At 38.0% G+C, this 20,860-nt stretch overlaps 1 protein-coding gene across 2 annotated transcripts in view; it reads right to left on the reverse strand.

Moving 5' to 3' along the window:
* CD86 (CD86 molecule) overlaps positions 1-20,860 on the reverse strand; it is an 84,832-nt gene that overhangs the window by 46,852 nt on the left and 17,120 nt on the right. Inside the window, exon 1 of one of the 2 annotated variants that reach the window (XM_047874180.1) lies at positions 20,662-20,788. The exons of the other annotated variant lie outside the window; for it this stretch is intronic. Within the exon in view, the coding sequence (XP_047730136.1) occupies positions 20,662-20,675 (14 nt within the window). The 5' untranslated portion in view covers positions 20,676-20,788. Of the gene's footprint in view, positions 1-20,661; positions 20,789-20,860 lie in introns of those variants that run through there. 2 annotated transcript variants of the gene reach the window in all.

A 20,860-nucleotide genomic window follows, 5' to 3' on the forward strand; every position in this document is an offset into this window, starting at 1 on the left:
TGTTCTCATGTCTGAGGAGGCCAAGGCTACAAGAAAAAGCAGCAGGAGGGGAGTGGCTATAGATGGTAGCTGGGTTGGGGGGGGGAAGAGATATTCCCCTGGGACCACATGGTTAGGATTTACTCTGAGGGTGGAGGGGCAAAGCTAGAAACTTGTGGGCATTTGGAAAGATCCAAACACTTAGCTGAATTTTCCAATTCCAGCTATAGATTTGTTTGCTATACATAAATGGCTTCTCATGGCCACCAGTCAAGAAGCACTCTAAAAATATTCTAGGTGGTGGTGGTTCTAATATAGGACAAAATAATTTCCACAAATAATTATAGAGGCATTACTTATCGAAATGTTAATTAGCATTTGTTTTCTGAGATTTCTTGACACATAGATTTTTGCAGGGGAGAAAGCAGAAGTGACTTAAAGTCAAAGGCACTTTTGGACTTTTGTGAAAGCTCATGGAAGAGATAATATAGATGTCCTAAAAGGGAAGAGAAAAGAGAGTGCTTTTGAGATGCAAGAGGAAGGAAGGGCAGAGTTGTTTGGGTCCTGTGAGCAGAGGGATCAAACAAAGCACTCCCTCTCAGTGCTCCCAAGGGGATAACAGCTTTGGGAGTGATGGCTCATGCCTACAGAGGCAGTGCACTTGGTTCATGGGCCTCAGGAGATAACCTCATTTCCCACTGTGGCATAGGGGTGGAGAGCTGCCAGACTTCACAGACCACCGTGGTTTAGATAGTGAGGTTGCCAATAGCAACCAAAACGGTCTTGGGATTTGAGGCCCTTCCTCCTTCTAGGCACTAGGTAAGCTTCCTGAATTATGACTGGGCTGTAAGAAGGAAAGGGCATCCCTGTATGATCAAGATGGAATCCCCTATCCAACTGGTAGAATAGGTTTCACAGGTGAGATTAGGTTGAATTAAAGGAAACATGGGAAGTGACCATCTCTTACATACTTGGATTCATGGACAGAAATTCATACCCTATTCATAGTTCCTAAGTTATTTTTAATTTAGAAGTGATGCAGCACAGGGTGGTCCTGTTCTTATTCCCAGCCCTGCTGCACAACCTCTCAGAGTGCAGGAAGCCACAACCACTGTCCCCAGAACCTGACTTTTCCCTTTTAATGAAACTCTTCTGGGTCCACAAACAGGGTTCTCTGATACTGCTTGACAGAGAACATAAAACATTTGCTATGAATTTTTTATTTTACTGCTGTTATAAAATTGTATTTCAAAAACCCTTCATCCTTAAAACATAAACACACTAACTGCTGAGAGGATGAAAAGAGAAGCCACAGACTGTAAGAAAATATTTGCAAAACACATGACTGATAAAGGACTGATATCCAAAATGTACAAAGAACCCTTAAAACTCAAGAAAACAAACAATTCAGTCTAAAAATGGGCAAAATATCTGATCATACACCATACCAAAGAAGATACACAGATGGTACAGATATACATATTAAAAGATGCTCAGTATCATATGTCATTAGGGAATTGCTAATCAAAACCATAATGAGCTACTACTAAATACCTATTAGAATGGCTAAAAAAAAACCCCAAAAAACAAAAAAAAACAAAACTCCTGACAATACCAAATGCTGACAGGGATGTGGAACAATGGCAACTCTCATTCATTGCTGGTGGGAATGGAAAATGATGTAGGGACTCTGGAACTCATTGTGGCAGGTTCTTATAGCACTTAACATAAGCCTACCAGATGAACCATCAATAATGCTCCTAGGTATTTACCCAAATGAGTTTAAAACTTATGTCCACACAAAAACCTGTGCATGCATATTTATACCACCTTTATTCATAATTGCCCCAAAGTAGAAGCAACTGAGATGGTCTTCAATAAGTGAATAGACAAACTGTGGTATGTCCATACAATGGAATATTATTCAGTAATAAATAGAAATGAGCTATCAACCCATGAAAAGACATGGACAAACTTTAAATGCATGTTGCTTAATGAAAGAAGCCAACCTCAAAAGGCTACATACTGTATGTTTCCAACTAGATAACATTCTGCAAAACGCAAAATCATTGAGACAGTAAAAAGATCAGTGGTTGCCAGAGGATGTGAAGAGGGATGAATAGAGGAGCACAAGGGATTTTTAGGGCAGTGAAACTTTCTGCATGATACTGAAATTAATGGTGTATATATGTTATAAATTTGTCAAAACCCACAGAACTGTAGAACCTAAAGAGGGGACTTTAATGTAAAGTGTGAGTGTTAATTAACAATATTGGTTCATTAACAAATATACCACACCAATGCAAGATCATAACAGAGGAAACTATGTGCAGGGGAGAGGGTATATGGGAATTCTCTGTATGGTCTGCTCAATTTTTCTATAAATTTAAAACTGTCACAAAAATAAAGTCTATTAATTAAAAACATACACACACACACATACACACACACTACGTAAGCACTGATTCCTGGTAAAGCAACTAAGTTAATAACGTGACATTTTAGAGGGCTTCTACCCCATGGGTAAAAAAATTAGCATCAATTTCACAGTCCAGAGGTTCGCTTCTCCATGTTGCATACTTGTAATCAAATGCCATACATAAGACATTGCTGCGAAACATCTCTAGTTTTGTATTTCTGCCCTCTATTTTGACATTTTTTGCATCTTTCTGGTGCAGAATCATAAATTTTCATGTCAGTTCCTTGCGTACATTAAAAAGTCCCATTGTTTTCTAAGGGCCAGATCAATAAAAAAATAGCTTTCAGTTCCATGTTTCTGGAGGAACATTCTTAGAAATGTAGTAAGCTTCTTTTTTTCTTTGAGGCGGAGATACGATGTTGACCTACGCTTAAAAGCAATTTTATATAGTTTAGCATTGGAGGTTGAGTCTTTTTCTTTCAGCCAAACTTTTACAGCCTCCATATTTACATCCTATAAGAGGGTCACCAAGGTTGGGGGAGATCCTCACTCTTACAACCTCTAGCGCAGTCTCCTCTCTAGTCCTGAGTTGGTTTGTTTGGTCTCCTTGGCTGCCCTGGAGTATCTTATTTTATTCACTTTCTCGTGATGCAAATTCACACCCATCATTCATGCATGTTAAGAAAGAGGGAACGTGTATTGTTTCTTAATTTATATTCGATCAACTTCTGAACACAGAAACTAGGACTCAGTGACACACTTTTGCCTAGATGTCCTCTAAGGAGAAGTCAGAAAGGCAAAGGACACTAACAGTTATTTACAAGATCCTACTTAAGATCCTTGTCTGCATTTTCTCTCAAAACCAAATGGTGGCTTAATAAAACATACCTAAACTTCAGCAACAAAATTTATGTGGGTTGAAAATTACATTTGCATGTTGTAAAAGGTAGGGTAAGGAAAAATTGTCAAAAGGCTAAGTATCAGGATGTGCACATTTTAGAAAAACAAGTGATGTTGTACCTGGGATGACTGTGGCATTTACATGATCTGTTACTTTAGCTGCATGGGCAAGTGGGGAAGATTAAGAATGTGGCTCTGTGTAGAGCTCAGGCTAAGGACAGCAACCCCAGCTAGTACGGAGCCAGCCATCCCAAACCCAGGGTCTGAGAGTGGTCAGTGGTCTGGTGGAGACATGGCGGAGTGGGGTGGAGGTGTGCTGTGGCACAGTCAGAATTGGGAGTTTCTGGGAAGTGTGATATCTACAGTGTGGTGAGTGGAGATACTTCATTGTTTGCCCCTGTGAAATAAGGCCCTGGGGGACACTGGGGGACAGGCCCTAAGGAGCAATGGGGAACTGGGGCCACAGATCAGGAAACAAGGCGAAGCCAGAGAAGGACTACAGCCTGGGGAACTGAGGAACTCACCATTTGCCCCCTTGGACACTAGAGATCAGGATTATAGCAACAAGACCACATCTGGAGCCCCCCTCCCACCAGCTATGTGTACAGACACTTCATAAAAGGGACTGGGCAGAGCTTCAGGAGTGGTTCCAGGATGCCCATGGAAACTAGTAATACTATAGACTCTAGTGACACACAAAAGCACATATTTTTATCCTTTACCTTTGTTTCCACCCATCTTTGTATCTTAACATTATTTCCCACTTTCTAATAATACTTTAAAATCCACTGATGTAATTGCACCATTTGCAATTTCTACTTTTTAATTTGCCTTCATTCATTCAACAAATGCTTATCCAGCCCTAACTAAGTATAGGACTTGGGCTGGTCCTGGGATACAAGGAAAAGCAGAGGGTCCCTGCTCTGCAAGAGCCTGAAGGTGAATGCAGGAGACCTATACCAAACTGGTAATATCAAGGGGCCTGCCAACAAGTGATTTTCAACAAAAACAGCTTCAGTTACTAATGATTAAATAACATCTGAAGAGCATGTGGTAGATATTAACTAGGTTGTATAGGTCACAATTAAGAAAAATTTCCCCAGGCCCTCTGACTCAGGAATAGACTTCTCTAAGAAATATTGGTTCTCCTTCGGTTCATATTTTAAATGGTCACTGTGTCTGCATGACTGTCAGTCACAGATGGCACAGCAGAGAACTCACTCTGAGAGAAGGGTAGATGAAAGTGATACTTAACTTCTAATTTAATAATTCTATATTCTAGCTATTTAGTAATGTTTACAATACAAGAATCTCAGGACTATCTGAGAGTTTATACAAAAGATGGCCTGTTAGTTAACAAATAACAAAACCACGTAAAATCTTTCCAAGATGAATGAAATACATACAGCAGCAAGTTTAAAAATTGATGCCAATAAACTACCAACATCAGTGATGGCACTTTTCAGAATTCAACAAAGTAAATATATGATTCCAAACATATTATTTCGATCTTTAGTGTTACCTGGGAACATTAAACCCAAATTCACAAGATTGTGATCTCTGAATTTAAAGTGGCCCATTTGCTTAAAGATATGCCCTTACGCATTCTGAGAAACTGTCATCTCTTTCACAAAGCATCTGACATTTGCCATTTCCTTTAAACCTTAGTTAGAAGAAATAAAATGAGGTAATATTCTAAGTATAAAAGTTGCTTAAAGAGTAAAGTCCATATGCTTTTTCCTATTTGTGCAGAGGAGGGAATATAATACATAACAAAACTAACACATTTTAATAAATGGCAGCATATTTCAATTTTACGGAAGCATAATCTGAGAAAGCACCTTTTTATGCAAAATATTTATATAAGAACATAAATAAAATGTGCTCTACAAAGTAAAATAAAATAGATTGGGGCATATAGAACACAGCCAATATGACTAAGCTTGTTAAACAAAAAACAAAAAACCAAAACCACTGGATTTTTTAAAGCTTCCATTTCACAATAGGGTCGAAGGAGGGGGCATTGCACACACAAAGGCTCACTTCCCTGTGGCATCTTTGTAACCAAAAGCAACGAACGTAAGACTTCTGGGAACCCTTAAAATACGTATTTATCAACCTGGATTTGCAATTTTCAAGTTGGTGGTACAGAACCACCAGGTGTAATTTTGTAGCTCCCTTCACATGCCTTTATCTGGAAGATTCTGAAGGTCCACCACCACTTAGACATGTTGCCACTTACAAGAAATTTTCCACATCTATTCATCAGTGATGGACATTTGGGCTATGTCCATAATTTGGCTATTGTTAATAGCACTGCTCTAAACATTGGGGCACATATGCTCCTATGAATCAGCACTCCTAAATCCTTTGGATGAATTCCTACTAGTGCTATTGCTGGGTCATAGGGTAATTCTATTTTTAATTTTTTGAGGAAACTCCACACTGTTATCCAGAGTGGCTGCACCAGTTTGCATTCCCACCAACAGTGCAAGAGGGTTCCTGTTTTCCACATCCTCGCCAGTATCTGTTGTTGCGTGAGTTGTTAATTTTAGCCACTTTGACTGGTGTGAGGTGGTATCTCAATGGTTTTAATTTGTATTTCCCTGATGATGAGTGATATTGAGCATCTTTTCATGTGTCTGTTGGCCATCTGGATGTCTGCTTTGGAAAAGTGTCTATTCATGTCTTCTGCCCTTTTCTTCACTGGATTATTTGTTTTTGATACAATGGAATACTACTTGGCAATGAGAAAGAATGAAATTTGCCATTTGCAACAACGTGGATGGAACTGGAGGGTATTATGCTAAATGAAATAAGTCAGGCAGAGAAAGATAGAGGTCATATGTTTTCACTCATATGTGGAGTTTGAGAATCTTAACAGAACATCAGGGGGGAAGGGAAGGGGAAAAATAGTTTCAAACAGAGAGGGAGGCAAACCATAAGGGACTCTTAAATGCAGAGAACAAACTGAGGGTTGATGGGGGTGGGCAGGGGAGAGAGGACAATGGGTGATGGGCATTGAGGAGGGCACTTGTTGGGATGAGCACTGGGTGTTGTATGTAAGTGATGAATTATGGGAATTTACTCCTGAAGCCAAGAGCACGCTGTATACACTGTATGTTAGCTAACTTAACAATAAATTATATTTAAAAAATAAATAAATAAAAAGTAAAAATTAAATAAAAAGTAAACATACCATTTGGCAAATGACATTAAACCTTTTACTAATAAATTCAGATTCCTTTCATATTTCTTGAATAATTCTAAATACTGAAGATAAATACTAAGTGCTAATTAATTTCTAAATTTATAAAATAAACTAGCACCCTGCATTTTAAGAACAACAACAACATTTCCAGTAAAATAAGATGTCGCTCCTCCTACTCTTCCACCATGTGAGTAAAGGATGGTCTCTTTTGAAAAGTGCCTTAAATAGCTTTCCTCAAATCTGGTTTAATATCAGAAATGATGTCAAATAAGCCTTGTACTTGTTGGCTACGGTTTTAATGTGAGGAGTTGGAATTCTTAAGAAGGACAGCATTTGTAAACCAATTTGATCTTTGCAATTCAAGGATTGGAGACAAAATATTGTATTTGTCATCATACTTGAGTTGCGTTTTCACTATGCATGGCCTATTTGCATACAAACAAAAGAGATTATTTTTAAAAGAGGTTTTCTGTGTTTTTGTTTTGGTCCTTTGGTAAGTAAGGGACCAAGCCATTTTCATACCATGGACTTCACACATTATGTTTATGTCATCCTTCACTTCCTCTTCCTTACCACCCACTTCCATTTCATTGGTGGCCAGTTTTGGGGTCTCTGTCACCTCCTGTCCAGACTACTGCAACAATCTCCTGGCTGGATCCCTTACACTATCCTTTACCCTATCATTATTTTTCACCAAAAGCATTCTGACTATGAAACTTCCTCGCTTTGAAGACTTGCTCCCTTTTCCTCATGGACTAGTGGTCATACTTCTTAGCAAGACACACAAAGGCCTTCACAGCCTGAACCCAACTATTCTCTTCTGCTTTTATCAGTCAACCCACATAACTTACCTTCTAGTCACACCAGAACTGTTCACTGACCCTTGACCCTCCTAGACCTTTCAGGACTTTTTGCCGTCTTTGTCTTTGCACAAGCTATTCCTTCTGCCTGGAATGCCTTTCCTGCCTTTTCTGTATGCAGAACTCCATCCACTGTTCCCTTGAGATCCAGGTCACTCTGTACTTCACAGCTGGAACCTTCCCTGCCATCCTTCCCTCCTTTTCCACTATATCTACATCTTTCTCGCTCCCAAATCACATCATTTATTCTTTCATTATAACAGTTTCCTCCTTGTGTTAAAATTTCCCTCCTTATATAGATGTCCTATCCTGACTTCCACAAGAGCAGGGAACATGTTTAGTTCTCTTTGCATTCCTGATACTTAGTGCAGTAACAGGTCCAACAAACATCATTAAAGTTAATATCTGTTAACTGATGACTTATAAGCTAGGTATTCTGCCAGGTACTTTAAGTGTATTGCTTCATTTAATCTCCACAATAAATGTAGGAATTTTACAGATGAGGAAACTGAGTTTCAAAGAAGTTAGACCACTTGCCTAGGGACACACAGCTGGTGACCTCAAGTTTTAGCAGGATATAGAATTGAATCTGTTTCAATTTCTAGCTGATTTTGCTATATGACTATCATTAGAATGTCAGATAGATGTCAGCGTACTTTTTTGGTGTGGTTTGGCTCTTTTTAAGTCTCTCCACTCTACCTTTTACTAATTATGCAACCTTGAGTAAATTACTAAACCTCTCCAAACCTCAATTTCCTCATTTTTTTTTCGGTGGGGGAAAATAATACCTAATTTACATGGTCATTATAAAGATTCAGGGACTACACCTATGTGAGGTTCCTAGCCCCATCCCTGCTCATCACAGCAATCACTTCTTCCTTCCTGCTGTCAGCCATGCACTTCATATTCCTCCATTCACTCACTTAATCCTTACTCTCTGAAAATTGGAAACTATAAAACCTTCTAGCAGATGAATAAACAGGCTTCGAGAAATAAGTAACCTGCCCCCAATTCTTTTAATCCAAGTAAATGTTTTTCCTAAAGTCCCCAGAACTGAATGGGACCCTCAGATCGATACCTAAGTGTGTGTAAAGGGATCACTCTGCCTGTATGTGTGAAAACACAACTAGAGACATTAAAGAAACTGAGTTTGGGTTTGCTTTCCCTTTTTTTTTTTTAACTTTTTTTTTTCCTGGTGACCATGAACACTTAACAAGTCAGAGAATCCTCTTGAAAATTGAATCTTGGGTGAGCCACTGCATAGGCGTATTAACTTTTATACTCCCTGCTGTCTCAATTCTCCATGTCCCTCAAATTCCCACCTTTTTCACTGAGCCTTCAATCAAGTTCCCCCTTCTCTACCAATCTACTTCCTTCTAACCTGCAAGCAAAGATCTTGGGACCACTTTCCAGCTCAGTCAGAAGGGAAGATGTAAATGGCTTCTGCCTTAAAATTTGGTGCCCTGGGGGAAGTATCTTGCTGGGTCTATATTTTCAAACATCCCTAGCTTTTGTAACTCCTGACTCAAGTGCGTACATGGTCCTGGCAGTTAATGTAAATAAATGAGCAAAGTAGGCTATGTAGGAAAAGGAGAGCTTTTACCCCCTTAGAAGTTGAGCAGCCTCTTCCAGATTCATCTGTTGTTACCATATGAGAATGAGGGTCCATTGTTACTGGTTATTCTGATTTCCCAGAGGAGGTGGAAATCCAAATTTATGTGAATTCTCCAGATTTTTAAAGTACTGGCAACTAGTTATAGTTATTTTTTTTTAACTTTTAAAAATTACTGTCTATCTATATGCTATTTTTGGTCTACCAATCTTTAGTTTTCAATCTCTGTCCCAGACCACTTGCTCCCTAGTTCTTTATTACTTGGCTGCCAGAGCTTGTTTTGGGCCCTGATACAACACAGCTCTCTCCAAGCACAAATATTTCTACCCACAAATCTGTCTTGGTCTGCCATAATATATGCTCCCATAATGCTGTTCAGAGCTTTGGTCTAGAATTAGATTGGTGGCTGGACTCCTGGCTCTGTATCAGCTATGCGACCTGGACAAGTTATTTAACATCTCTAAGATTTAGTTTTCAGTTGTGGAAAATAGGGGATAATAATAGTACCTACCTCCAGGAATTGTAAGGATTAAGTGAAATAATATATGATAGAATGTGCCATAATGCCTGCCATGTGATAAGAAATGCTAGCTATAATGTAACCTTCTCCCTTCATAGCTGCTAAATAGGATCTCTATGTGATTCATCTTCATTTTCTCAACATTAAATAAAACTTTGCTGAATGAGTTAATAAACAAATTTTCTCAGCCCCCTCTTTTCTAGCCCTGATTCACTACAGCCTGGAATTTAATATATTCTTAAACCTTTCTATCCATAGTGTTCTCACACTCCTCTGAACCTCTGTTGTACTAGAGAACAGAAGTCAAAATTGGAGGCCTGAGCCAAGCAAGCCCCTCCAGACATTGAGGCATTACATAAAAATCAGGAGATATCACATATAAGTCTACCTCCCTAACTTCTCTCCAAAAAATGAGATTAGGTTGTACTGGACCACATTCCAGCACACAAGACAACAGAGTGGGGACCAGCAGCATTGCTCAAGATGGGGCTCATCTGTGGGGCACCTGGGTGGCTTAGTTGGTTAAGTGTCAGACTTCAGTTCAGGTCATGATCTCATGGTTTGGGAGTTCGAGCCCTGCATTGGGCTCTGTGCTGACAGCTCAGAGCCTGGAGCCTGCTTCGGATTCTGTGTCTCTGTCTCTCTCTGCCCCACCTCTCTCTCTTTCTCTCTCAAAAATAAACATTAAAAATTTTTAAAACAAACAAACAAACAAAAAGATGGGGTTCATCTGCTGTGTAACGAAGCTTCCACCATTCAGGCATCATGAGGGTATAATAAACTATATGCCTGCATCACATTCTATTATCTGAGGATCTCTGTAGGCATTCTGTGTTTACTCTTCCCGACTCAGAGACTGTACCTCACTACTAGGTTGCTTTTTATCTTGATTTTATCCTGCTTAGCAGAGCAATATAAATTCACTGAAGATTTAGCAATTTCAAAGAAAAAAAACCCTATTCCTATGATCCTGTCAATCTAGAGGTAACCACTATGACTGTTTTGACCTACTTGCTATGTTGTTTCCATGCGTTATTTTCTTTATAATTCCATAGCCTTATGTTTTCTCTGTCATTAAAAAGTCATCAACACACACACACACACACACACACACACACACACACGTTATCAACAACTTCATCTTTAATTTACTTAACCATTCACCTACTATGAAAAATTCAGGTTGATTCTTATTTTTCATTATATTAAATAATGCAATAATAAACATTTGTGTGCACAAATCTTTTTCATGTCTCATACTATTTATCTATATCCTTAAAAGTGAAATTATTGCAGAAGAGGAATAAGCATTTTCACAATAAGCAAAAGTGGTAGTTTATATATCTTCTAGAATTAGAAGTGCAAATTTGAATATGTTACCCATGATGACTAATAGGCAAACAAGTCTTTATAAATTAAGAGCAGACATTACCAAATGTACCATATTGGAAATCCAGAAGGCTAAAAAGGGGGCTTCATAGCTTCATGAAGGTACATATAATTACCAATTATAGGACAGGACTTTATTTTAATGTTTTTGGCATCCTATCTTACATAAAATATATTTTAAGTGGCTTTGTTGTTTGGCTTTCACCTTATTCACTTGCATTGAGCCTGCCCTTCTCGTATCTATAATTAGAGGTTTACTATAGTGACTTCTGGGTTTTAGGTAAGAATCCACTTGCTATGGGGCGCCTGGGTGGCTCAGAGTTAAGCGTCCAACTTCTTGGTTTCAGCCCAGGTCATGATCTCACAGTTTGTGAGTTTGAGCCCCATGTCAGGCTCTGTGCTGGCAGTGAGGAGCCTGCTTGGAATTCTCTCTCTCTTAAAATAAATAAACAAACTTAACAAAAAACCCATTTGCTAGAACTAAATAAGAAAAGGCAGAGCTAAAGAAATTGAAGACAATTTAAAATATAGAAAATAATAGATTTTAAAGAAAAAATATGAAGACTAAAACATGTTATTTCCATGAGACTTCATATCCACTATAAATTCCTATAAGTCTCATGGCATTAAAAAGCACTCATAACCACATTTTTTAGATGAGGGCACTGAAGTTCAGACAAGTAGATAGCTTCCCCAAGGTGACATGGCTGGTAAACAGAAAACTACTTATTAACTACTTATTATTTGACACCAGCCAGACTGACAAAACTCTGGCACTTATTCAAGACATACTGCCTACAGACAAATAGAAAGCAGTTACCTTTGTTCTCCTTTGGAACCTCACACACTTCACTGCTATTTTTAAAAAATCGTCATATTTGATATATTTACCACTAAACTGAGCTCCTTGAGAAATCATGTCACTCATTTTGGCAATTTCTAACATGTAGCCCAGAGCCTGGAAACAAAGGTGCTGAATGAACTGAGAAATTACTAAGAACATAGAGAAATAAGCAGTTGGCTAGAATGGGTGTGTTTCAGCATTCTTAAGCTTTTTACAGTTGGAAAATTGCTTTCCAGAAAGGTTATAGCCATTCATAATCCTCCAATCAATACCATATGAACGTACTGTTCTTCTTGTATACTCATTAGCATTATTATCCCCACTCCAACAAAACAAATTGTTAATTTGGTTAATAAAAATACCTCATTGGTGTTTGAATTAGTATTTGTTTAATATTCAGTGAAGATTAACATTTTGGGTTTTTTCCCATTACATTTTAAAATTAAGTTTTTGATTTTAATTCTAGTATTGTTAATGTACAGTGTTACATTAGTTTCACGTATACAATACAATGTATACAATTCAACAATTCTATACATTACTCAGTGCTCATTGTGCTAAGTGTACTCTTAATCCCCTTCACCTATTTCATCCATCCCCCCATCTACCTCCCCTCTGACAACCTGTAGTTAAAAATCTGTTTCTTAGTTTCTCTCTTTTTTTCCCTTGCTCAGTTGTTTTGTTTCTTAAATTTTGCATTGTGAGTGAAATCATATGGTATTTATCTTTATCTGATTTATTTCACTTAGCATTATATTCACTTCTTCCATCCATGTTGCAGATGGCAAGATTTAATTCTTTTTCATGGCTGAATAATATTCCACTGAATACGTATATACCACACCTTCTTTATCTGTTCATCTACCAATGGACACCTGGACTGCTTCCATAATTTGGCTTTAACTATAAATAATGCTGCAATAAACACAGAGGCACATGTATTCCTTTGAATTAGTGTTTTTGTGTTTTGGGCATAAATACCCAGTACTGCAATTAGTAAATCATAGGGTATTTCTATTTTTAACTTTGTGAGGAACCTCTTTGGTTTTTGATTGTAGCCATTCTGACAGGTGTGAGGTGATATCTCATTGTAGTTTTGATGTGCATTTTTCCCTGATGATGAGTGATGTTGAACATCTTTTCATGTGTCTGTCGGCCATTTGCATGTCTTTGGAGAAATGTCTGTTCATGTCCTCTGCTCATTTTTTAACTGGATTATTTGTTTTGGGGGTAATGAGTTGTATCTTTACTTTTTAAATGTTTTATTTTGAAATAATTTAAGATTCAAAGGAAGTTGGTAAAACTGTAAAGGAGGTCTTGTGTGACTTTCACCCACTTTCCCTCAGTGGTAACATCTTTTACAGCTGCAGTATAACAGTTAAAACTAGGAAATTGAGATTGGTATAACCCATAGAGCTTATTTATATTTCACCAGTTTTATGTTTTATGTGCATGTGTATAGTTCTATGCAACTTTATCATGTGTATAAATTTATGTAAAAACTGTCACTCTAGTGTAATAAGGAAATATTCCATTACCACAAGGCTCCCTTGTACTATCCCTTTATGGAGGCATACCTCCTCCTTTCTCCACCACTCATAACCATGGCAACCATCAATCTGCTTTCTTGTCTTTATGATTTTATTATTTCAAGAATGACATATAAATGGAATCATATGGTATGTAACATTTTGAGATTGGCATTTTCACATAGCATAAGTCTCTGGAGATTTATCCAAGTTTGTGTGGGTATCAATAGTTCTTCCCTTTTATTGCTGAGTAGTATTCCATAGTATATATGTACCATAGTTTGTTTAACCATTCACTCAGTGAAGGATATTTTCCCCTGTTTTGACTACTAGGAATAAATCTGGTATGAATATTCATGTATTGGTTTTGCATGAACATAGTTTTTTCATTTCTCTGGGATAAATGCCCAAGAATGCAACTTCTGAGCCATATAGTAAGTGTATGTTCAGTTTCTCAAGAAACTGTCAAACTGTTTTCCAGAGTGGCTGCACCATTTTACAATCCCAACAGAAAAATATAGGTGATCCAGTTTCTCTGCATCCTGCCAGCGTGATGTTACCATTATTATTATTTTTTAAAGCTATTCTGATAGGTGTGTAGTGATATCTCATCTCACTGTGGGCTTGATTTTCATTCTCATCATGGCTAATGATGTTGAATGTCTTTTGATGTGCCTGTCATCTGTGTATCCTCTTTGAGAAAATGTCTTTTTATATCTTTTTCCCATTTTCTAATTGGATTGTTTGTTTACTGTTTAATCTGGTAAATGAAGATATCTCATTGGAGCTTGAATTGGCATTTCTTTAATATGTAGTGAAATGAACAATTTTTGTCATTTACATTTATATTAAAAAATTGCTTAATTATTAACTGCATTGGATTGCTTTTGTCATTTTATAATTGTTGGTTTCTCTTCCTAATGACACTGTAAAGATTACATGTTGGCTATTTTTTTCTGTATTCTACACAGTTCCTGAAGACAATCAGTTTCTTGATGAAGATTTATTGTTTAGTTGGTTGAAAATAGTCATAAACATGAAGGTGATGAACTAGGTTTATCTTATGGGTAGTTACTTTCTCAGGTTTTACCCCATGGTTAGTTTCTGGCTGGTATTGACTAATTGGTTTACTTAACTAACTATTCATTCTTTTTTATTTTTATTAAATCTTTCAGTACAGCCAAATTGGATTAATTTGATCCCCTAAAATACAGAACTGTGACTTTTGAGTTGTTTGGCTGATAATATCTCTGAGACTACAGAAAGCAAATTTTAGACTCATTTTGACTTCAGAGCTTTCTCTTTTTTTTAAATCTTTTTTAAAAGTTTATTTATTTATTTTGAGAGAGAGATAAAGAGAGAGATTGAGCGCACATGCAGGAGGGGCAGAGAGACAGAGAGAATCCCCAGCAGGTTCCACACTGTCTGTACATGTGTAGAGCCTGATGCAGAGCTCGAATCCACAAACCTGAGCTAAAATCAAAAGTCAGTCGCTTAACCAACTGAGCCACTCAGGCATCCCATTGGCTTCAGAGCTTTCTAAGAAGATGCTTTAATACTTCTTCATTCCAATTCTACTATATTTTTCTGCTTAAATTATAAGCGATCCCCCAAATTCCACATCATCAGATTCACCACAAGTCTTCATCTCTGAGAAGTTTCAAAAAACAACTTTCTTATGGCTTTACAAAACAGAATAGAATCTGTGTTAGTACTAAAAATCTACCTTGTGGGGCACCTGGGTGGCTCAGTCAGTTAAGCCTCTGACTTCAGCTCAGGTCACGATCTTGTGGTTCTTGAGTTCGAGCCCCACGTCGGGTTCTGTGCTGGTGGCTCAGAGCCTGGGGCCTGCTTTGGATTCTCTCTCTCTCTCTCTCTCTCTCTCTCTCTCTTTCTCTCTGCCTCTCCCCTGCTCGTGCTCTATCTCTGTCTCTCAGAAAAATAAATAAACATTAAAAAAATAAATAAAAATCTGATTTGCCAAAATGTTAGCTACAAAAATCCTTTTCTTCCTGAAATCCTTCCCAAACCAGTTTGGGTGGAAAAGGAATACCTGTATCTGCTTTTCTCTCCTCTATTTAGCTATTAGAGTAGAGGAAGGAAAACTCCAGGTCTGGCTGTCTGGACTCTAGGTTGTTTCCATGTGGCTGTTATGGACAGCAGAGGTGAGTTTTGATCCAGAGAGGAGGTCCCTTTTCATTGCCAGACATTTTGCAGGAGTGGTCCCTGTTCTGTCTCTGTATTCTCGGCTCTCTATAATTTACTCCCTCTACTCAACTAGGAGATCTCTGCAAAGGTCACCAAGGGCCTCTGGACGGACATTTTCAGTCATTCTCCTACTTCACCTTTCTGCAGAATTTGACACTATGACTACCCTCTGCATTGTGAAATATTTTCCTTCTCTTAGCTCAGGTGACCAATCCTTTTTCCTCCCTCCCTCCCCCATTCACTTATGCCCAGTTTCTTTCTCTGGCTGTGTGCACTCTTCTCACCAAGGTATTATGCACACTCACCAAGTGTATTAGTTTGTTAGAGATAGTAACAAAATACCACAAATTGTGGCTTAAACAACAGAGGTTTATTGTCTCACAGTTCTGGAAGCCAGAAGTCTTAAATGAAGGTGTCAGCAGCATTGCTTCCTTCTGAAGGCTGTGACAGACAGGTCTGCTCCAGGTGTCTCTCCTTGGCTTGTAAATTGCCTTCTTCTCCATGTCTTTTCACATTGTCTTCTCTTTATGCACATTTCTCTAAATTTTCTCTTCTTTATCAGCACACCAATCATCTTGGATTAGGGTCCACCCTAATGACTTCATTTTAACTTGATTATCATCATGAAGACCCTCTCTCCAAATACGGTCACATTCTGAGCTACTGGGGTTAAGACTTCAACATATTAATTTTGAGGGGACACAATTCAGCCCTTAGACTCACTTTTTCTGTTGTATCTCATGTGTCCAACGTAGAAGTTTGGTAAATATGCTTTGTCTTTCCCTAGGCATGTTCTGTTGTTTCATCTATCTCCTCCCTTGGTTTCTAGGACATCACTTTTCTCCTGCTTTAATTCAATCTCTCTAGTCCCTCCTTGGTGTGTCTATTTTGGACTCTTCATCTTCAACTCCCTCCTTAAATGTCATGGTTTTCCAGGTTCTATCCCTGGCTTTTTCTCACTCCATCATCCTCTCTCCCTAGAGATCTTACCCACAATGAGAATTGCAGCTATGTTGAATCTATTCCAAGCCCATACCTCCTTTTTGAGCTTTGTACCTGTATATTCATTGTCTACTTACTCACCACCATTCACCTACTCCATAGGATCTCAAATTCAGCATGCTCAAAAACGAACTCACCTTTAGTCCTCTTTCTTCCCCAGCTCAAACCCAATCCACTTCCTATATGCCCCATTTTATGAAAGACGCCACTGCATACTTAGATCTCTCCTTCCAAGCTCCACATCTTTCAGAAACCAAATCCTGTCAATTCTTGTGCTTAAACATCTTCTAAAAGCATCCGCTCCTCTCTGATCCTGCCATAACTGTACTGGTTTCATGTCCTCAACACCTCTCCTTGGATTATTCCAATAGTTTCCTAAATAATCTCCTTGTTAGCCCAGATCAGTTCTGCACTCTGCTGACAGAGGTATTTCTTTAAAGCAGATATTATCATATCTTTTGTTTATTAATTTTCAAACTTAGGCTGTAACTTTAGGATAATCACAGCTGGATGCCTGGCCCCTCCTAGTTTCCACCTCTTCCTTTATTATTACTATCTGTCGAGTATCTCCTCACAGCTATATTTGCAGTCCCTCCCCACCCCACATAGCCCATATGTCTATTTAATCACCCACACTTTGGGTCTTTAAACCATGTTGAGCCCCCATGAAACCCACAACTGGTGGTCTATAAAAGCCTCAGCAGATCTCTGAGCCATCTCTTCTCTTCTGCCCTATCTCTGCTCCTGGCTGCCCCCTGCATCCAAATTGACTCTCTGCTTTCTTAGCTTCACCCTCCTTTTCCAGCATTTGGCTTCCCATTGTAATTAGAGTCACTCCCTAGAGTGGCTGGCTTTGCCCTGGGGCTCTGTCTTTTTCGTGTCAGCTTCACTGGAAGCCCAGCTTGGGGTTGTCTTAACAGGCTCTGAGGGTACAACACACTTCTGTTGGAAAAAACCTTCCTGAATTTTAGTCCTAGCATTGTCATCAAATAATTGTGTAACCTTGGACAAATCACTTCCCCTCTATTTCTTAATACTAACAGTAATAGTAATAACAACTAATAATAATAACTAATAATTAATACTAACAGTAATAATAATAACTAATAATAATTACTGAGTACTTATCAGAGCAAGATTCTAAGCATTTACATGGGTTATCTCTCACAACCACCTTATGACATATCACAATTATCTCTATTGTACAGATAAGAAACTAAGGATCACAATTTTTAGGCAATTTGTCCAAGGTCACATAGCTAGGAAGAAGGAGAAGCTAGGATTCAAGCCCCAACACTCTGGTTCCAAAGCATGGCCACTTAACCACTGCCCTGTTCTTCCTCCCAATATGTAGCTCACTCAAGAGCCATCCCATCACATCTGTAAAATGACATGAGCACTCTGGTCTTTCCGCGCAGAACTTCTATGAAAACAAGCTTATTAGGATCTAGTGAGTATATTTTCAACATTTAAAAAAAATTTTTTTTAATGTTCATTTATTTTTGAGAGAGAGAGAGACAGAGCATGAGTGGGGGAGGCATAGAGAGGGAGGAGACACAGAATCTGAAGCAGGCTCCAGGCTCTGAGCTGTCAGCACTGAGCCTGATGTGGGGCTCGAACCCATGAACTGTGAGATCATGACGTGAACTGAAGTCGGACACTCAACCGACTGAGCCACCCAGATGCCCCATTAGTGAGTATATTCTGACGAAGAGTCAAGAGAGAAAAAGTTAGACACAAAGGGCCAAAGCCTAAATAGAATTCCACAAATTATGAGTGATCTCATAGTACTAGACAGCTGTCTGGTTTTCTGAGAGAAGCCAAGTATTGATTTATTTTTTTAATAATCTAGTTTTATTTTTCTGCCTACAGATATGATCCAAGTTCAAAAGCACAAAGTAGAAAATAAAAATCATCTGTATTTCTGATTAACATTGTTTGTATAAAGATATCATGTATAAAAGTCATAGCACTGTCCATTCTGCTTTTTTCTTTAGCAAAACACATTAAAAATTATTCTACAATAGAATTTTTAATTATTTCATAGTATTTCATTATGGATGTTCCATAATTAGCCAATTACCTATTTTAAGACATTGAAGTTTTTTCTAAGGTTTTCACTATTAGACACAATGACAAGAAAAATGTTCATGTCACTAAAACTTTACAAACATATGATTATGTCTTTACAATAAATTTCTTTTAAAATTTTTTTAATTAATAAAAATTTTTAAGTTTATTCATTTTTGAGAGTGAGAGAGACAGAGTGTAAGCAGGGGAGGGGCAGAGAAAGAGGGAGACAGAATCCAAAACAGGTTCCAGGATCTGAGCTGTCAGAACAGAGCCCGACACAGGGCTCAAGCTCACAAAATGTGAGATCGTGACCTGAGCTGAAGCTGAATGCTTAACCGACTGAGTCACCCAGGTGCCCCTACAAAAAATTTCTAAAAATTGAATATCTTGGTTAAAGGGCATATAAATTTTAAGGGTTTGATTTGTATCACCAAATTTTTGTCCAGAAAGATTATATTAGGTAATAAGAGCATAAATGTTCCTCTTTTCTTAGAAACATGTAGGCTTATTGTATGAATGGTAGTTACTTCGTAAAAAGAAATCTGCCATTTAGGGGTGCCTGGGTGGCTCAGTCAGTTAAATGTCTTACTCTTGATTTCGGCACAGGTCATGATCTCGCGGTTTTTGGGATTGAGCCCTGTGTTGGGCTTCGGGCTGACAGCATGGAGCCTGCTTGGGATTCTCTCTTTCCCTCCCTTTCTGTACCTTCCTCCACTTGTGCTCTCAAAATAAATAAACTAAAAAAAAGAGAAATCTGCCATTTTGATAAATAAAAATGATATTTTGTGTTTTTAACTTGCATTTCTTTTATTTCTGAGGCGATTAAACATTATTTATTGGTCATTTATATTTAAAGATTTTATTATCAATTTTCAGGCACTGTGAAACAGAGAATCTTAAAAACAATATAGACAGTGGCCTGTGGTTCTATAGATGTCTGCAGGCAGCATTAGCATAATTAAACAGTATCACCTCTGGTTCCACAAAAATTATAAATTCTAAATTTTTTTCATACACGTGTAATATTTCAAAATTCTACAGCAAGGAAGCAAGACTCTTTACTTGGAAATTAAATTCTAATCTTCTGAAATGAAATCAGCAAAGCTGTTTCCCTAACCAGTAAGCACTGTGTAGATGAGGGCTACTTAGATTTTCAAAGAACAATAACAAATGATGACTGATTCCAGCTGCCACCAACAAAGAGGAGGGTGTATGTGACTGCTTCCAGTAAGTCACTGCCATGGGGGCGTGCCACACATGAAGAAACCTTGTGGTACAGAGCAAAGCAGCAAGAAAGATTTTAGTTCTATTCCTTATGAGCAGTGTGACCTCAACAAGTTATTTAGGCTCTTCAAGCCACAGTTATCTCATCTATAAAACAGATATTATCTGTCCAAGAGTCACTGTGAAGATTAAAATGCGTGAAATAACATGAATAAAGCACACAATACATCATGTATGTTCAATACCAGAGAGCTAATTGAATTACTACTCTCCTTCTTTCTACTACCTCACTCTGTTCAGAATCTTTCATGGCCTATTTGTGACTCATTTTCTGGGTTCTGCATTTTCTTCTTACACCTCTTCTTCCTCTTACTTTTCCTTACAAAGGAAAATTTACTCTCTAGTCTATGGTACTACTTATGCAGACATCTAAAATTTTTCTGATTCTTAAAACCAACAACTGCAACATTGAAATATTCAAAACACAAATTTATAAAATTAAAGTTAATCACTTGAAAAAAAAAAAAACAACAACCAGTAAACTTTTGGGCACCTTAAATAATTTTTACTTTTGAGTGGCAGTCAAATGTCCTTGCTAGAAATTTCTTTAAAAGATCCCCTGCCTTGGAGCTATAAGATCAACCTAAGGAGATGCTCTCAGAAGGCGAGAATGGCTTTGGGACTTTATCCAATTTTTCACAACATAGATTATTCATTATCCCAAGCATTCATGCTTTTGGCTTGTGCATAATTATGCCCTTAATACATATTAGCATTCTTGAGCAGGAAGGACAGAAAACAGAGAATGAGCACCATCCTCAACCTCAGCCTGCTACTGAGGTTACATAATCCTTAATTGCCTTTCAAAGAATAATAAGAATGATCACTCACCACCCGAGATCCATCTTGACTGTCTGCTATTGTGCTAACGTCTGGGAATGACTCTTGTCTGTCTGTAGAGTCTGCGTTACAGTGGAAGGAGGAGCAATCTCTTCTACCCCTGTGAAAAGCCTTCTTCCTCAATGACTGTATATCCTGTAACTTTCTTTAATAAAGGCCGTTCCTCTTTTTTCTACAGATTTTGCCAACA

Source organism: Prionailurus viverrinus, chromosome C2, assembly GCF_022837055.1.
Source record: "Prionailurus viverrinus isolate Anna chromosome C2, UM_Priviv_1.0, whole genome shotgun sequence".
Taxonomy (NCBI): Eukaryota; Metazoa; Chordata; class Mammalia; order Carnivora; family Felidae; genus Prionailurus; species Prionailurus viverrinus.